This window comes from Galleria mellonella, unplaced genomic scaffold, assembly GCF_026898425.1.
Source record: "Galleria mellonella isolate WM207_F2 unplaced genomic scaffold, CSIRO_AGI_GalMel_v1 utg213, whole genome shotgun sequence".
Taxonomy (NCBI): domain Eukaryota; kingdom Metazoa; phylum Arthropoda; class Insecta; order Lepidoptera; family Pyralidae; genus Galleria; species Galleria mellonella.
In genome coordinates, this window is record NW_026442039.1 from 1335448 (window position 1) to 1351433 (window position 15986).

Sequence of the window (15986 nt, forward strand, 5' to 3'; positions counted from 1 at the left end):
AATAGTAACCCTGTCTACGCCATTGGTACACGGGCGGACACAAGTAGTTAAGTAATACAAGGTGAGTATGAAGTCAGATCAAGCAATCGTGACGAATATACGGGGGTAGATTGAGGAGTACTCGGCCTAACATAGGTCCTGTATGGACCTGTCTGGCCGAGTTAGTCGTTAGTTAGTTAAAGTCAGTAGAAATTTTCACAATATAATTAAGCTTGGGGGGGAAGGGACTTTTAGTAATAGAGAGCATTATCTATCATTCATTAAAAAAACCTATTGACTATGGGATCCTAAACGGAAATGTTGAAAGACGAGGAAATGAAAAATATAAAATAATTTTGAACTTCCGACAATATATTAAAAATAGTCTTACAAATTTTAATTAAGTACCAAACTATCAAAATTTTATGACATAATTCACAATAAAAACGGCAAAACTATACATACATGTGTATGCCATCTGATACTCATCCTATTTAGTTTATTCTTGTGTATCTATCACTTGTCTAGCGTTCTTTTGTTCATTATCACTAGTCTAATCACGACTCGCACAATTCCATGGTCGACAGTTGAATACTATTTACCTATTACATTACAATATAATTATATATGTGTACAGGAAAAGTAATAGTATACAAATATATATCGTCTAATCGATTCTAACAAGTTTTTCCTAAAATCTGTTTCTACCGAATTTAATTAAAATGTAAACAAATAAACACTAGAGTCAACTCCATATTTCTAAATCCCTCTAAAATTAAAAATTCAGTATCATATCACATCGAAATCTTTATTCTAAGGACCATATAAACTAAATTTCTAATATGTCTTCATTTATAAATAATTTCATTTGGAGGAAACAATAAAGAGTATCTATCTATCTATTTATGTCAAAATTATTATAAATTTAGTTTATGATGATCTACAAAACAATAATTTCGCGAAACTATCATTGATTAAATTTTTCAATTGGTCTTTACAACAACAAACAATAAAACACAGACCATATGTATCTTAACACCATTTCAGCTGTATATGATTTAAGAAAATTTAGTCTCGCCATAGTATCCGAGTGCCTTGTGTGGTTTGCACACTTTATAGCCTAAGATCCCGCCACTGATTTCAGTTCAAGACTTTTCAATGAAACTTTGCAACTAACGCAAGATGAACAAAAATATGACTCTAAAATATCACTGACTTTTGCATGTATAAGACTTTTTAATGAAACTCGTGTTTAAATGAAAGATGAGCTAAATTACAAACTCGAGTAACCTGTTCTCAGTTAGCCGCAACCTTTAAGATATAATTAAATTATACCATCATGCGAGAATTTGGATCAACAACAAAATGTGGATTATAACAAAAATCTTTCCTCAGCATATGCCTTAAGCGAATAGGTAAATCATTTTATTAACTAATTATAACACCTTCATTAATATTTTAACGCGTGTAAGCCAGTATAGGTAAATGGAAATTATACCAAACATCTATAATCTCATTCAGGGAAGTTGTTACACCTACTGTTTATATGGTAAACAGGACCGCTATTGGCGTTATGGTATATGGCAAATGTTATAGTTAAGTGCTATTAAGTATCACTTATTATAGTTACACGATCTTTACTTACAATTAATTAAAAATAAGTTGCTAACAAAAATAACAAGGAACATTCAATATTACCAAAGTGTTTAATTTAAAGAATGTACTGTACATTTTATTAAATCAAAACACTAATTAAAATAATAACAATTAAAGTTTTTAACTCACTTTTTAAAGCCTCGGTGCCGCCAGGAATAATTGTAGCTCGAGGATAACTAAAATAACTTGATTTTTAACTGTCATGTCTTGACTTTAAGTGTGACAATGTTATATCGACTTATATATTATATATACTGTAAAAGTACGAATTACAGTAAACCCTAAGATTTATCAATTATTAATGGTAAAAGTCCCAAATGTTGTGCTCATCGTTCAATTCGAATTTTAACTACCTCTCACAAAGTAAGTCATAGGTTTTCGAAAAATAGACATATTTTACCACTGGACATATCTAGACGTATCTGTTGCTCGTACTTGTCGTACTTGTGCACATAACAGTAGGGTTTTTCAAACCCTAAAACACCAACTCGATGATTAGAGTGCCCCTTACCTTTTCTCCATATTCATTTACATTCATTTATTTATCATTATTCTTTTATTATTTTGCCAACCATCATTGGTAAAACTACATGTTTAGTTTTACAAACTATAATTGTAAAAGCCCTAAAAACATATCAACTTATCTCTTTTTTATAAAGTCTTATGTTTACTAATAGTAAATACTAAAATTTTCCAAGGTTTTTACAGTAACATATATATAATATGTATCATGATATATATTATACATAATACATCTTCAATAAACAGACATCCATCAATTTAATTCCAGTATATGCAGGGTAAGACATATTTTAAGTACTTTGATATAATATTCAATAATTCTCAATATTACTATTCACTTAACTAAGAGACTTGGCGCAACGAAATCCTAAATTGCCCGCCGAACTATCCTCAGTATTGTGTGACCGAGCTGAACATCTATAACGGTAGCAATAGGAACGATGACACAAATATGATCCACCTTTTTTTACCTTCTCTTGAGGCTAAAAAAGGAAAAAGAAATATCAATAACGTCTAAATCTTTAAACGCCTTATAATCTCATAGTGGTATATATTACTAATATTGATGTTACAATCACAAATTATATACACTATTACATCATTATTTTACTTCTCATGTAGTAACCAAAAATAATGATTTAAAAAAGTATAAATATTTTTTTTATTAAATTGATTAAAATAATAATTTGTTATTATTATTATTGTGACGACCTCGTTTTTAAAATACTCGTTTTGCTAAAAAACCATCAAGACTCTGAGATTAAACTAGCCAAGCAAGAAAAAACTAGTTACTTACTAGTAAATATATACTACTTACTTGATCTTTGGACCAAGTGTCTTGTGTCCACTCCCACACATTTCCAGCCATGTTATATAATCCAAAATCATTTTGCAAAAATAATTTAACTGGATTTGTGCCAACATACCCATCTTTAGCTGAATTGTAATTTGGAAAATTACCTTGCCAAATATTAGCCCTGCAAAAATATTTTATACTTTAATATTATTTGTGACTTTTCGCCTTTTTGATGCATCTATACTAATAACAACATTAGTAATTGGTCACTGACATACATCATCCTTTGCATCACCACACTCATCACTTAAAAATCGTTATCATTTTATGACATCCACAAGCCCTCTAACCAATCAGCCTAGAATGAGTGGGGCATCACATATGGCATGAGAGAATAACCCTTCCAACTCTTCTTGTTCCATTATTTGAGTTTTTCTACTCAGCATTAATTACCACGACCAGTTTAGAAATCACTTAATAGCCTTCGGACCCAGATCAGGTGCAGCAAAGATAATATGTATAGCTGGGGATTCTCCATAGAACTATCCTTCACATGTATATGTGATGAAACATAAACCATAGCACAGAAACTATCTTGTCCTGCCTTCGCTAGTAGCAGTTCATTGCAAGACTTGATGGATGCCACAGAAAATACAGTCTAGGCGGCCAAGTTCTGGGTTGCAAAAGTCTAGTTAATTGTTTTACAATTGATTTGCTAAGAAATAGAATCACTTTAATAACTGAACAATTTTTTATTTAGTTCTAGTATTTGTAATTGTAATAACACTTTTATAGTGATTGACATGAGAAAAAATTAAGGTTACAAATAATACAAAGTAAAGACTGCAATATGTAAGAAATAATTACATATGTTTTCTATCAGGAAACAACTTATCACCCCATGGATACTTTGTATCCCGGTGACCACCACGGCAAGCTGCCTCCCACTCAGCCTCTGTTGGTAATCTAGCATTCCTCCATTTACAATATGCCACAGCATCTCTCCATGAAACATGTATAACTGGGTGGTCCATGGCATCTAGAAAGTAAAAAATAACTAATAAAAAAATATTTCTTAGCAATAATTAACACATGTAAACAGATGACATAATAATAGTAAGACAATATCCTCCTATAAAGAAATTAAGAACTATGTCCAGTAGTAGGATTTTAAAGACAAATTGAATTATTGAACTCTAAAGAAAAGTAATATCAGTGGAAACTTAGTGAAGTGGCCTTTTGGCCACTTCTTTACCTGTTATATTTGAATCTGGACCATAAGGATGTCTCCAATCTGCACCATCCACTTTATACCACCATGGGGCCTGTGCAACGCGGTAATCTTTCAGCTCTTCTTTAAATGTTCTATTTAGAAAGAGTCCAAATACGAAACTATCTCCAAAAACTTCTGCCTCAGTCTTATAATTTGTGCTTGTGACGAAATGAAAAAAGTCAATGTTTGATACTTCATATTTGTCTAAATAAAAACTGTTAATTTTAATAATCCTCCTAGGTCCTTCACTGTCCGTTTCTATAATTATATCATCTGTACCAATCTGATATTCACCACCGGGCACTAAAACCATTTCATTCACTGAACTCTTCTGAAATTTTTCAATTGTATTATCACTTTTCAAAAAACATTGCTCAGACGAAAAATCCTTATTAAAGTGGTTTGAAAATAAATTATTTTCAAAGTTGTTTCTGTTAAAATTACTGCACCCACAACTGGTTCCTTCTTCATTATAAATATGGCCGAAAAAAAATGAAAAAATGATTAAGAAAATTCCCAAAATCATGGCATAGATCTTGTATCACAGGTACTTCGTAAGTTTTGTTTAATTGTTTACAAGCATATATACTATTTCTTATTATTCTATAGTTACTTTAATCTCTTAATATTATGATAATTAATAATCCTTACAGTTAATAATTTTTCATTTATTAAACGTTATAGGGATTCATAAATAAACAAAAACAAACTTTTATAAAATTGACGTCGGTTCATTTGTTGACATTGCCAATTTGACGTTGACATTGATTGACGTAACGACGTATCAAGACTTGTCGATTTTGAGTTCGTCCTACTCAAAGGTCTTTTTTTTAATGGGTGATAATGCAATGGTAACCCCACCCGCACTATCGTAGATGAAAATGAAGCAGATCAATTAACCCATCGTGACGAATTCAACAAGAACTATTCACGATGGTTTCCAGGGGGAACTACGTGGAGGTCGACCAAATAGGGCATATTTTTTTACTTATAAACTTTACTTATAAGTAATCATATTTTTAAATAAATTATAACTGGCCAGTGTCACGTACATAAAAACTTTAGTTAAAAATATAGGGGTGGTTTTTAATGGCTATGTCGTATGTTGAGGTACACCGACCAAAAAAAAATACATATATTGAGTACATATGTAACTATAATACGTAATAATTGCATAGATGTGTGATGGGTGGAACATATTTAAAAAAAAAATTGTATGTAAGTAGACATAATATGTATTGCTTTTTTCTTTTTCTCAATGTCCTCTACCCAAAAGTTGTCTGGAAAAGATTGCTTAGCGATAAGATCACCTTTTATATCATTTCTCATTACAATTAAATATATTTACTATTATATAAATGGTGCAATAAATAAACATGGTAAACTGATACTAATTGAGACCCGTAATATGAGCTAATGAACTTCCTTCGTCGATTTCTTCTTCCAATATAATTACGTCTTCCATAGCGATGCGGCCATGAAACTACTTATAAAAGAATGCCAACTACAATCGAGGTATGGAAAGGTATTGTTTACCCCCGTGGTATGACCTAATTCTAATAAAAAGATCCCGATTCTAATAAATAAAATGCTTTAAATTTTTTAGACGGTATATTTTAAATTATTGACTTAACCAAACAAAAGTTTGTAAAAAAAAGAAAATACTAAAAAATAAAATGTGAATTTTAATCCCTTTTTGAGCAGCACTGTATAATATGGCGGAGGGGGAACACTGAAAAAAAGTAAAGATAAAAGCTAAAACCTTATATACTGTCCAAGGTTAGACAAACGTTGGCTAAAACAGCAGAACGTTAATGTAAATATTGAAATTTGAAAACGAAATGTAAAGTATCACACACAAGTCCAAGAGGTTGAATTGGTACTAAAAAATCTATAGTTTTTCGAATGCATTTGCATGTTAATTAAATAAAATAATTAATCTCTATCTCTATATTTATTTATTTGTTCATTGGTTTGTATTATATATCTAGGTAAATCCTATAAATAAGCAATATAATAGTGATGTAATATAAAAGAAAACTGCTTTTGAATAACTGCATTTCTACAAAGTGCACTGTGACCAAAGCCAAATACAACTCATCGGTAGCATAAAAAATGTATACTTAAATTAAATTTTTAACCACATCTTTAACGATAGTAAACAATGTTAAAGCTAAATAAATCTGCGCGATTGACAATAGACCTTCATGCTCTTCACTTATATAGATAAAATACTTTACATCTGTAAAGCGGCATTTATTGCCCTATTATATATATATATATATATATATATATATATATATATATATATATATATATATATATATATATATATATATATATATATATATATATATATATATATATATATATATATATATATATATATATATATATATATATATATATATATATATATATATAATTGAATGGTCCATTTATAAATATCTAATAACTTAATTTACTAAAACTCCTCACCTTTATAACATTTCGATACTATATATAGCTAATGAGGACTAATCGTGTGGTAATCATGTTACAAAAATCTAGGCGCTGAAAATAAGAAATAAAGTTATTACATCATTTTTATATATATTATTACATACTACATCATTATTATATATACTTAATAATTGTTTGATAATACTTATTTACTTGATCATTTCGGTATTTTTTATGGGTGATAAAGAAATGGTAACCACCCGCGCTATCGGTATACACCGGCGGGGCACCAATGAAAGATGATAGGTGAGGATGAAGCAGGTCAGTTAACCCATCGTGACGAATTCAACAAGTTGTGTTCACGATGGTTTCCAGGGAGAACCACGTGGAGGTCTACCTGATAGGGCGTATTGCTAGCAATGAGGCTGTCAAACTCCATTGCTAACAATCCCTTTCCCCCTGATCATTTCGGTTAAGTGCTCAAGTATTAATGTAATATACCCACTATAACTTATCTACCTTCCATACCTAATATTGTATTTACTTAATTGTACACAATAATCTAGGTACATTAATCATAATAATCTATATTAAAAATACAAACTTCACATTTAGGCACGAGTATACTTAAGTACTAGTTAAATATTTATTTTCCAACATGAATAATATCTATACGTACTTATGTAAAAGTATTCGTATAATTGATATACAAAACAAACTAATCCAACACAAAGTATGTAACATCTAAATTAAATATATAGAAGGGTGTATAAACTTACAATAATAAAGGTACAATATCTTCTTGTCTCATTTTTCCATAGTATTTTACTATACCATCTACATGACCCATTCCCACTACAGCCAGAACACGCGGATTGTCGGCTACTAAAATAATTAAATGGTATTAGTGCGATGTTGGAGGTATAACATAAACGTACTGGGGGGTAAGGGTTTGTTAGTAATAGAGCGTAACAACCCCATTACTAGCAATATACCCTATTAGGTCGATCTCCACGTGGTTGACCTGATCTGACTTTATCTTCACCTATCATCTGTTACTGTTGTCCCACCTATGTATACCGATAGCGCGGGCGGAGTTAATTTTCACTCATTAAAAACATATACATACTACGTCTTGGAGAAGAAGAGATTGTAATGCGAACTACCAGTCCCATTGCTAGCAACCCCTCCTGGATACCATCGTGCTGAATCTCAGGTGTATTCATCCCGACGAACTAACTGACCTGCCTTTTCATTCTCGCCTGTTATCCCTCATTGGTGCCCCGCCAATATATTGTTAGCGCGAGCAGGGTTGCCATACTATTATTATTCATTACAAAAAAAATATACTCATATGCACCTTTGTAAAGGGGCCAACAAACCCGGGGGGGTTTGTTGGCCCTTTTACAAAGGTGCATATGAGTATATTTTTTTTAGTATTTATTATTATTTACGGGGGGGCACCCCCGTAAATAATAATCTTATTTTTTTTTAATTCTAATCCAAAAATATTTATTTACTCTCCACAATACTGTACGAAAAAACTATTTGGTTAAGAATATTGGTATGTATCAGTATATGTATTGGTATGTATTATAGAGACTGATGGCTGTGCTAGAGCCACCAGGCCACAAACCCCAGATGACTTGTAACATTTAAATAAATAACATTCGAAAAATAAACTGTCTAACGTTAACTATACATTTTTATTTGTGCGTGCGGGCGTGTGAGTATGCTTGTTGTACATGTGCCTGCGTGTATCCGTGCGTGAGTGCATGCTTACATGCGTGCATGCGTGCATAGAGGTATGTGTGGGTAAATATGGATATATTTGTTGGTAAATACGTTAATTTCGAAGGATAAAGTTGAATCAAGCAGTCTTTGTAACGAACAGAAAATAAAATTCTTCAGTTCAAAAGTGTTAAGATACTGTACCCTCAACATACTGTAAGTATCATGTACGTATCATATGGATACGTGCTATTTATTTTATACGAAACGAACGATATAGTAATTAATACGAACCAGTACGCACACATTCTTGCAACGAATACGCAAGACACTTATCACGTTCGTCGACAAATACATGGAATATTTTTTTAAATGCTGGTACATCTTTAGTGATTTCCTCGAATTGCGCATGTACAAAATCTTTATCTTTGTATCGTTCTAGTTGAAATTTACTGAAATCAGTTGGCGATCTTTAGGTATAAACTATAAAACAATAATTATCGTTTGCACAGTAGACTGCACACCATTCATGTGTAGGATGACACATTATGTGCCTTCGCAAGTTTAAGTACAAGTAGGTATAATTACACATCGGCTATATACATAAATATTTTAATATATTAAATATAGTTGAGTGCTTACTCCAATGGTTTAGGATTTGAAGTGGTAAGATGATAGAGCACTTGACCCAATTCGTAAACGCTCAATGACTGAAAAGCTCTAGCAATTGTAATTTGAATAGGTCGATCGCCAAGAAATAACTTGCAGTCAGGAATCTTTTTCATCTGAAATTTTTTTTAATTAATTATTGCATGTCATACTTGCTAGATAATATAACTTTATCTACGTAAACTGAGTAAAGTCATAAACTAGTAAATTCAAACTGATTTTTTATAAGTTGCTGTCATTATTTACTAAAATGTTGATAATTTTGTTGTTTTAATGATTAGTGTTTTTTTTTTTAATTGGCATAAAGTTATTGAATAAATTACATAAATAACATTTTAACTTTGAAATGAGTGGCTATTCTGATTGTCACATTCAATTTGGTATTGATACTTTTAATTTAATTGCGTATCATAATACAAATTATGCTCACTGTAATGTCCATAGTGGCGGCGGCGAGTCAGGTCATCGGGCTTTGTTGTAAACCTAACTTTTATTTTAAAAAGCAACAGCTCAGTTTCTCAGCTCTAAAATTTTTTTCCGAACTGGACGACTCTTAAAAAAATTATTCAAAAATGCCTATAATTAAGATTTTTAAGACTATCTATTGATAGCGTATTTAATGTAGTTTTTATGCTTTCCTACCTCCAAAGGAAAAACTGAATACTTACGGGATCACTTCGTTGTCCGTCAGTCCGTCCGTCTGTTCGTCCATCTGTCTGTCCGTCTGTCAAGACCCTTTTTCTTAAGTACGCGTAAAGGTATCAAGTTAAAATTAATATCATATACTCAGGTCTACAATCTCTTAAAGCAGTGAAAAAAATAAGCTTGTAAATCGACGCAATCAAAAGATACGGCCTTTATGTTCCGTTTATATCGCATATTTTGATATTTACAAAGGAAATCGAAACCAATAGGGTACTTCCTGTTGACCTAGAATCATGAAATTTGGCAAGAAGCAATACCATGTAGCACAAGTAAAAGAAACATCCGGAAATCGTAAATTTGCAGTTATTTTACAAAAAAAATGAAATTTGATGATTTTATACGAAACCCTCGTTGCGTGAATCCGACTCACACTTGACAGGCTTTTTTATAATATTATTACATAAACTTAGTATTATATTGTATACAGAGCCCAAACATAGTAGAGGCTAGCGGGTAAAAAATAAGGGCCAACAAAATTAAGATTATGGCCTGCTGGCGGTTAAAAAGGTTTGAACAATCCGCTTATTATCTATCACTCACGTACTTATATACTCATTGCCAATAAAATACAATAGGTAGTTAGTTTAAAAAATTTCATTGCTAAGGGCAGCAATTTTTATATATTTATTTCATCATCTACATCGTATATGTGCGGAGCTACGAAACAACCAAATCGGATACAGATATTTCGATAATTATAGATGTACCTCATGATATGCTCTTCGAAATTCACCTCCTGGCGCGACTCCCAACTCTTTAGCAATGTCTGCATATGTTTTCAACAGCATGGCATGCAACATACCAGACACAAAATTTTGGCCTCTTACCACTTGTCTGTAAATATGTACAAAATATTCATTAATCAACAGACACAACATGTTTATTAGGGCAGTCTGCTTATTATTTATTGTTTTTACATGCAATAAAGCTTTTTTTTTTTAATACATATAATTTAATTAATTTAAATTATAGTTGTTCAATAAATATCATTAAATATTGTATTTACTAATCCAAAAAGAATGGGTAAAAACTCAGCAACTGCTATTTTAAAATATAAGTTGAATTTTACAAGGGTTAATATAAACTACTAAGTAACAGTCTTAATGTAATAGATATTTCAGAGTACGGAGGTATAACATATTTGGTTTAAAAAATAACAGCACTGTAAAATACTTGCCTTCTTATTTATAAAAACCTCAAATCTCTTATAAACCTATTCTAAGTATTGAACTCTTTTATCTTTTTCTTTTTAGCTAAACTCCCAATTTAAAAGAAACTTTTATTTTTAATGAATAAAGGGTTTGGGCATTATAGTATATCCTGTAATATCAATTCCCTGGTGCTATCTATTATTACTTTCCATCAGATGAGTCTTCACCTTGTTTGAATGTTCTTCGAAGCTGCATAAAAATATAACAAAGTTAGGTATGCCATTTACATATGTGTTGACTTACTTCATTTTCCTAGAATCAAAATTTTTCACGTCTTCTAGAAACTTTTTGTCATCCAGCTCAAGTAACGATACTCTTTGGCGACATAATTCCACTAAGATAGCATTTGGATTCAACACCTTAACTATCTAAATAAAAAAAAATATTTATATTAATAATTAGAATCTTTTTAAAAGAAACATACCTACATAAACAAACATACCTACAGGGAGCATCCTTACCTGAGAAACATCTTCCACTGACTGTTTGCTAAAGTGGACAGTACCAAGAAGCACAACAGTCGCTTGCCTGTCATTTTGTAGGAGTGTCGCAGAAGGAGGTAATTTTATGTTAGAATAGCCGCTATCGTTTCTTGAATAAACGGAACATAAGGCTGCAAAGTCGTATAGTTTATAAAAGGTAGTATTTCGACTAGAAACCATTAACTTGCGTACAGCGGTAACGGTAGTGACTCAAAAAGGGTCCCTTCAATTATATAATAGTATGTGCATTCCACTGCTAATTATAACTGGGGACCACGTAGAGATCGACCTGACAGGGTATATTGCTAGCATTGAGATTTGAAGTCCATATTAATAACAATCCCTTCCCCCCAGCCCATCGTGATGAATACGCCTGGAATTCAGCACGATTGTTTAGAGAGGGACCACTGAGAGGTCAACCTGATAGGATATATTGTTAATAGAGGAACCGTTAGTCCGTATTGCTAACAATCCCTTATCCCCCTCATGCTCTACCTTTAACCTGACCGCTATCTTGGTTAAGAATGACGGAGCCGCTAGGGACTGGAGAGGATATTTCCAGTTTGCCAGTAGTTGCAAAGCTTGGCAGGAGAGTTTGCAATCGAAGTAAGGCTTTTCGTGATTGTTTTAAGTGAGGTGCTACTGCTTATATAAATATCATCATCACATCAGCTATTAACCTCCTGCTGAACATAGGCTTCTCCTTATTGAGGGATTTTGCCAATAGTTGCCACGCTTGGCACGCGGGTTGGAAACCGCAATTAGCTTTGGTCATGTTTATAGATGGATTCTGCTGCCGATCTTTCGACCATTTAGTTCCCTTAGTCGCCTCTTACGACAGCCACAGGAAAAGATGGACACCCGTAACATGATATTATTAAGTACATTTTTCGATCAATAGTTAATCTTGAAATTTTGTGGTAACTATCCCGGCCACTTATTTATACCTTATAGCTTATAAAAGAATTAATATACCATATCAGTTCTAGGGTAGGTACATTTCTAAGCTATTCAATTCAAAACATAATTAACTTACTCTGAGATCTTTCTACTCGCTTATTTAGGACAGTTTCAAGACTTTTGCACAACTGTCTTACGATTATATATGTTTGATATCTCATATCGCCGAATAATTTTGATGTACAAAAAATTTCATTATGATATACAGAACATTTTATTGAATATATTATTGATATAATAGATATCGGCTTCTATCCATGATTAACTGTAATTTTAAACTGTCATATTTGTTTTATTCCTCTAATTTTAAGCGATGAGAACAAATAAAAAATATGCATTTATAATTTGATAGCCAGGTAATTTAATACCTATTTAAATAAGTATTTACTTGCTTTGCTTGTAAAATTAAGTTATTCGCACAACGAATTTCTGAGTTTTTCCATAGGTAATAAGAAAGTATTATGATAAATTAATAGTGATACTAAGGTATATAACAATAGAAATCACATCGTAAATCTATCAGTCTTTGTAAAGATTTTTATTTTTGTAAAATAAAATATATTTTATCTCCATTTTTTATAAAATAATTTTGAAAATCATTCAAACTAATGGCCTATCTAATTTTTTTTTTGTGTCTATAGGTGTTATCTAATCATAAATCAATCATAAAGAAATGTATTTATTCTTCTAAAACGATTAAATGACATTATAAAACAAGCAGACTTGGTCGCTGTAGATTACTATCGTAACCTTGTTTGGTATTATTTTTTGTCCTGCTATTATCTATAAGAAATGCATGAAAAGGTAGGTATGTGTGGTAAAAATGTATTGAGTTATCGTTTTTAAAACAATTTGAATATAAGTTTACAGCTAAATAATAAAAATATATATAGGCTTCACAAACTTTATATAGTATATATTTATTGACACAATAAAATTCGTTAAGTCTTAGAACATAAGATCATATATATCAAGAGTGATCGAGTTGACAAAATCTAAGATCTACTGTTTACTGACGAAACCCTGTGCGATCTATCAATTACATACTTCTTGAAATTTCAAAAACAACAGTTTAATACACAATTATGTAATATTGTAGTATTTTTTTTATTCTATTAAGATAAAACTGAAAATTATTCATAGTAACTACTTATTTATATTAGCATGAACATTGCGTCTGAGCATCTTCCACTAGAATAGCAAAATATTATATTTTTTGCCTTGCCACGATCGACTGGACTAATAGTCGCGATCGATCGATTGCCACGCCACGACCACGAACACGCCTATAATATATATACAACAGTAGGTACCTACCTGCCAGTTCTAACTTTTAAACTACTTAGCATCATTATCTTTCATTCACTTGAGTTCACACAATTAAAATTATAATATTCCAAACTTATGCATATCAATTAAAAAATTCAACTAAAATATACTACCTCGATATACAAATTATGTGATATCATCACATTAGGGTAAGTGTATTGAAAAAAAAGAAACAAGTAAATACATGCTCAAAACTGTTTTACATAGCATTATTGAAAAAATAGTAGCTTTGCTTCATGTAAAAAATATTAACGAATAGTATATTAATGTTCATGAATTTCAATAGTAGAATAATGAAAAGATTAATGGCAATTATATTAAAAATGTTTTAAAAATACGCGTATGTTTCTATTCGCTTCGCATGTTACACAATGACCCTCCTAGATAACTGTCAAATGAATCTATTGTTGAAGTCTTTCCGTCAACGTGTGCATAAGAAAGCACAAGATATACGTAGCGGTCTCATTTTCTCATGCATTCGGAAGCGATGACATGTCTACCGATAGATTCATTTCATTACTTCCTTCCGTACATCTATCGATATTAAAAGACTTGTTTGAAATAAATTAGATAGCGCCATTAATATGTTGTACTCATTTAGTCGTTTATCCTCGCATATTTAATTCCTCGTTGTATCTGCCAATGATTTACCATTGACTAGTGGACGAATTTTATGCGTCCAATTTTAATGGAGCAAACTCACGTCAATGCTGCCCCTTGTCCAAATAAGCTTTTTATAATATGTTATAGGTCATTGTAAACACAGGCAGAAGTGTCATACTTATTTTATCACACTTTGTAAATCACAATGAACAATAATTTCGGCCCACACGAATTTATTAAAAATTTGTAAAACAAACCTTTAATAATAAACTAGGACTTAACTATATACATCAACACATTATAATCTAGCATTTTATATATAAATCTAATGCTGACATACAGTAATTTTTGAAAAAAAAATATATCGACAATTTTCCTTCATATTTTAGCAAATCTTCAATCACGTAACAATTTTTATGTCTGACAAAAATTTATTAGACTTACCTATCTACCACTATATTCTAATTACGATAATATTATTTTTAATAAATAAAGTAGTACCTATTGCTATTGGTGTCGACTCTAATATACAAAAAAAAAACTAATTTAATAATTCGAAACTGGAACTACTATCATCTGACTGTATTTATATATAGTAAAAAAAGACGTACGTTTTATTGTTAATTTATAATTAATAGTACTAAAGAATTTGCATCATTACTTCATATTAATAAACATGAATGTAGATAAGTTTAACATAGAGTAATACTTTCAATTTAGGTACTTTTTAGTACTGTACATATTTTAGTAATATAATTGTCATCTTCCCTCTCACAACCCAATACACGTACGATTTGATGCTATATGTACATTCTTTAGATTACCACTTTGGTATTAAAATTAGTCGTAATATCGTTCGTGTAAATTTTAGAAGTAGGTAACCTAAATGACGTATCAAAGCTAAAATAAAAACCAGTTTTTAAACTAGATCTTTACGAACACAACTGTAAAAAGTTAATTCAATTTGGCGCAGTAGTATATGCGTGATGCCGGAAAAAAATAGAGACAGAAAAAAATCTCTAAATTATTGTTTTAGCTTCTTTTCCTTCCATATTTTTTTTTTATTAAAAATCTTTACTGTACAGACATGACCTAGTTATTATACAGTTTTATTATATTAGTAAGATAACTGACACAAATCACATGCTCATATACAAAAAAACCTTTACTACATTTAATTTTAATATAAGCTCTATATAAAAATATGTAGTATTTAGAGAACATAATTTTAGACGAAAAACGAGTGCCTATTATCATTATCTTATCATAAATTACTTTCAATATACATAATATCTAAATCTTTAATTATTTAATCTTACCATCCTGTAATAGTACAGTTATTTTAGTTTTCATGTTTCTTATATTTTTTGATATAATTTTTACAAGTACCAATAAATACTAATTAAATTAAATATCGAAATCCGCAATAATCTAATAGTATAAATTAATTAGAAATCAACATATAAGCTATGCATTTAGCAGAAAAATCGAAAGTTAGATACAACGATAATAAATAAATATATATATATATATATATATATATATATATATATATATATATATATATATATATATATATATATATATATATATATATATATATATATATATATATATATATATATATA

The 15986-nt window shown here is 30.6% G+C and overlaps 2 protein-coding genes across 3 annotated transcripts; both read right to left on the reverse strand.

Annotated features, from left to right (window-relative positions):
• Window positions 1-330: 330 nt before the first annotated feature.
• Window positions 331-4953, reverse strand: LOC113511602 (formylglycine-generating enzyme). Its single transcript, XM_026895255.3, has 4 exons — window positions 4209-4953; window positions 3821-3992; window positions 2975-3134; window positions 331-2639 (listed from the first exon to the last, which is right to left on the reverse strand). The coding sequence occupies exons 1-4, from the start codon at window positions 4750-4752 to the stop codon at window positions 2496-2498; spliced, it is 1020 nt and encodes a 339-aa protein (XP_026751056.1). The 5' UTR covers window positions 4753-4953; the 3' UTR covers window positions 331-2495.
• Window positions 4954-5311: 358 nt separating this feature from the next.
• Window positions 5312-15900, reverse strand: LOC113511939 (traB domain-containing protein-like). 2 transcript variants are annotated; one of them, XR_008252788.1, is made up of 9 exons: window positions 12503-15900; window positions 11446-11597; window positions 11228-11352; window positions 10481-10607; window positions 9042-9184; window positions 8694-8851; window positions 7448-7553; window positions 6705-6779; window positions 5917-5958 (listed from the first exon to the last, which is right to left on the reverse strand). XR_008252788.1 is itself a non-coding variant. In XM_031913538.2 (8 exons), the coding sequence occupies exons 1-8, from the start codon at window positions 12585-12587 to the stop codon at window positions 5856-5858; spliced, it is 999 nt and encodes a 332-aa protein (XP_031769398.1). In that variant the 5' UTR covers window positions 12588-15900; the 3' UTR covers window positions 5312-5855. The 2 variants fall into 2 exon arrangements, 1 of the variants encoding a protein (XP_031769398.1); XM_031913538.2 differs by lacking the exon at window positions 6705-6779 and having other exon boundaries at window positions 5312-5958.
• Window positions 15901-15986: the final 86 nt, after the last annotated feature.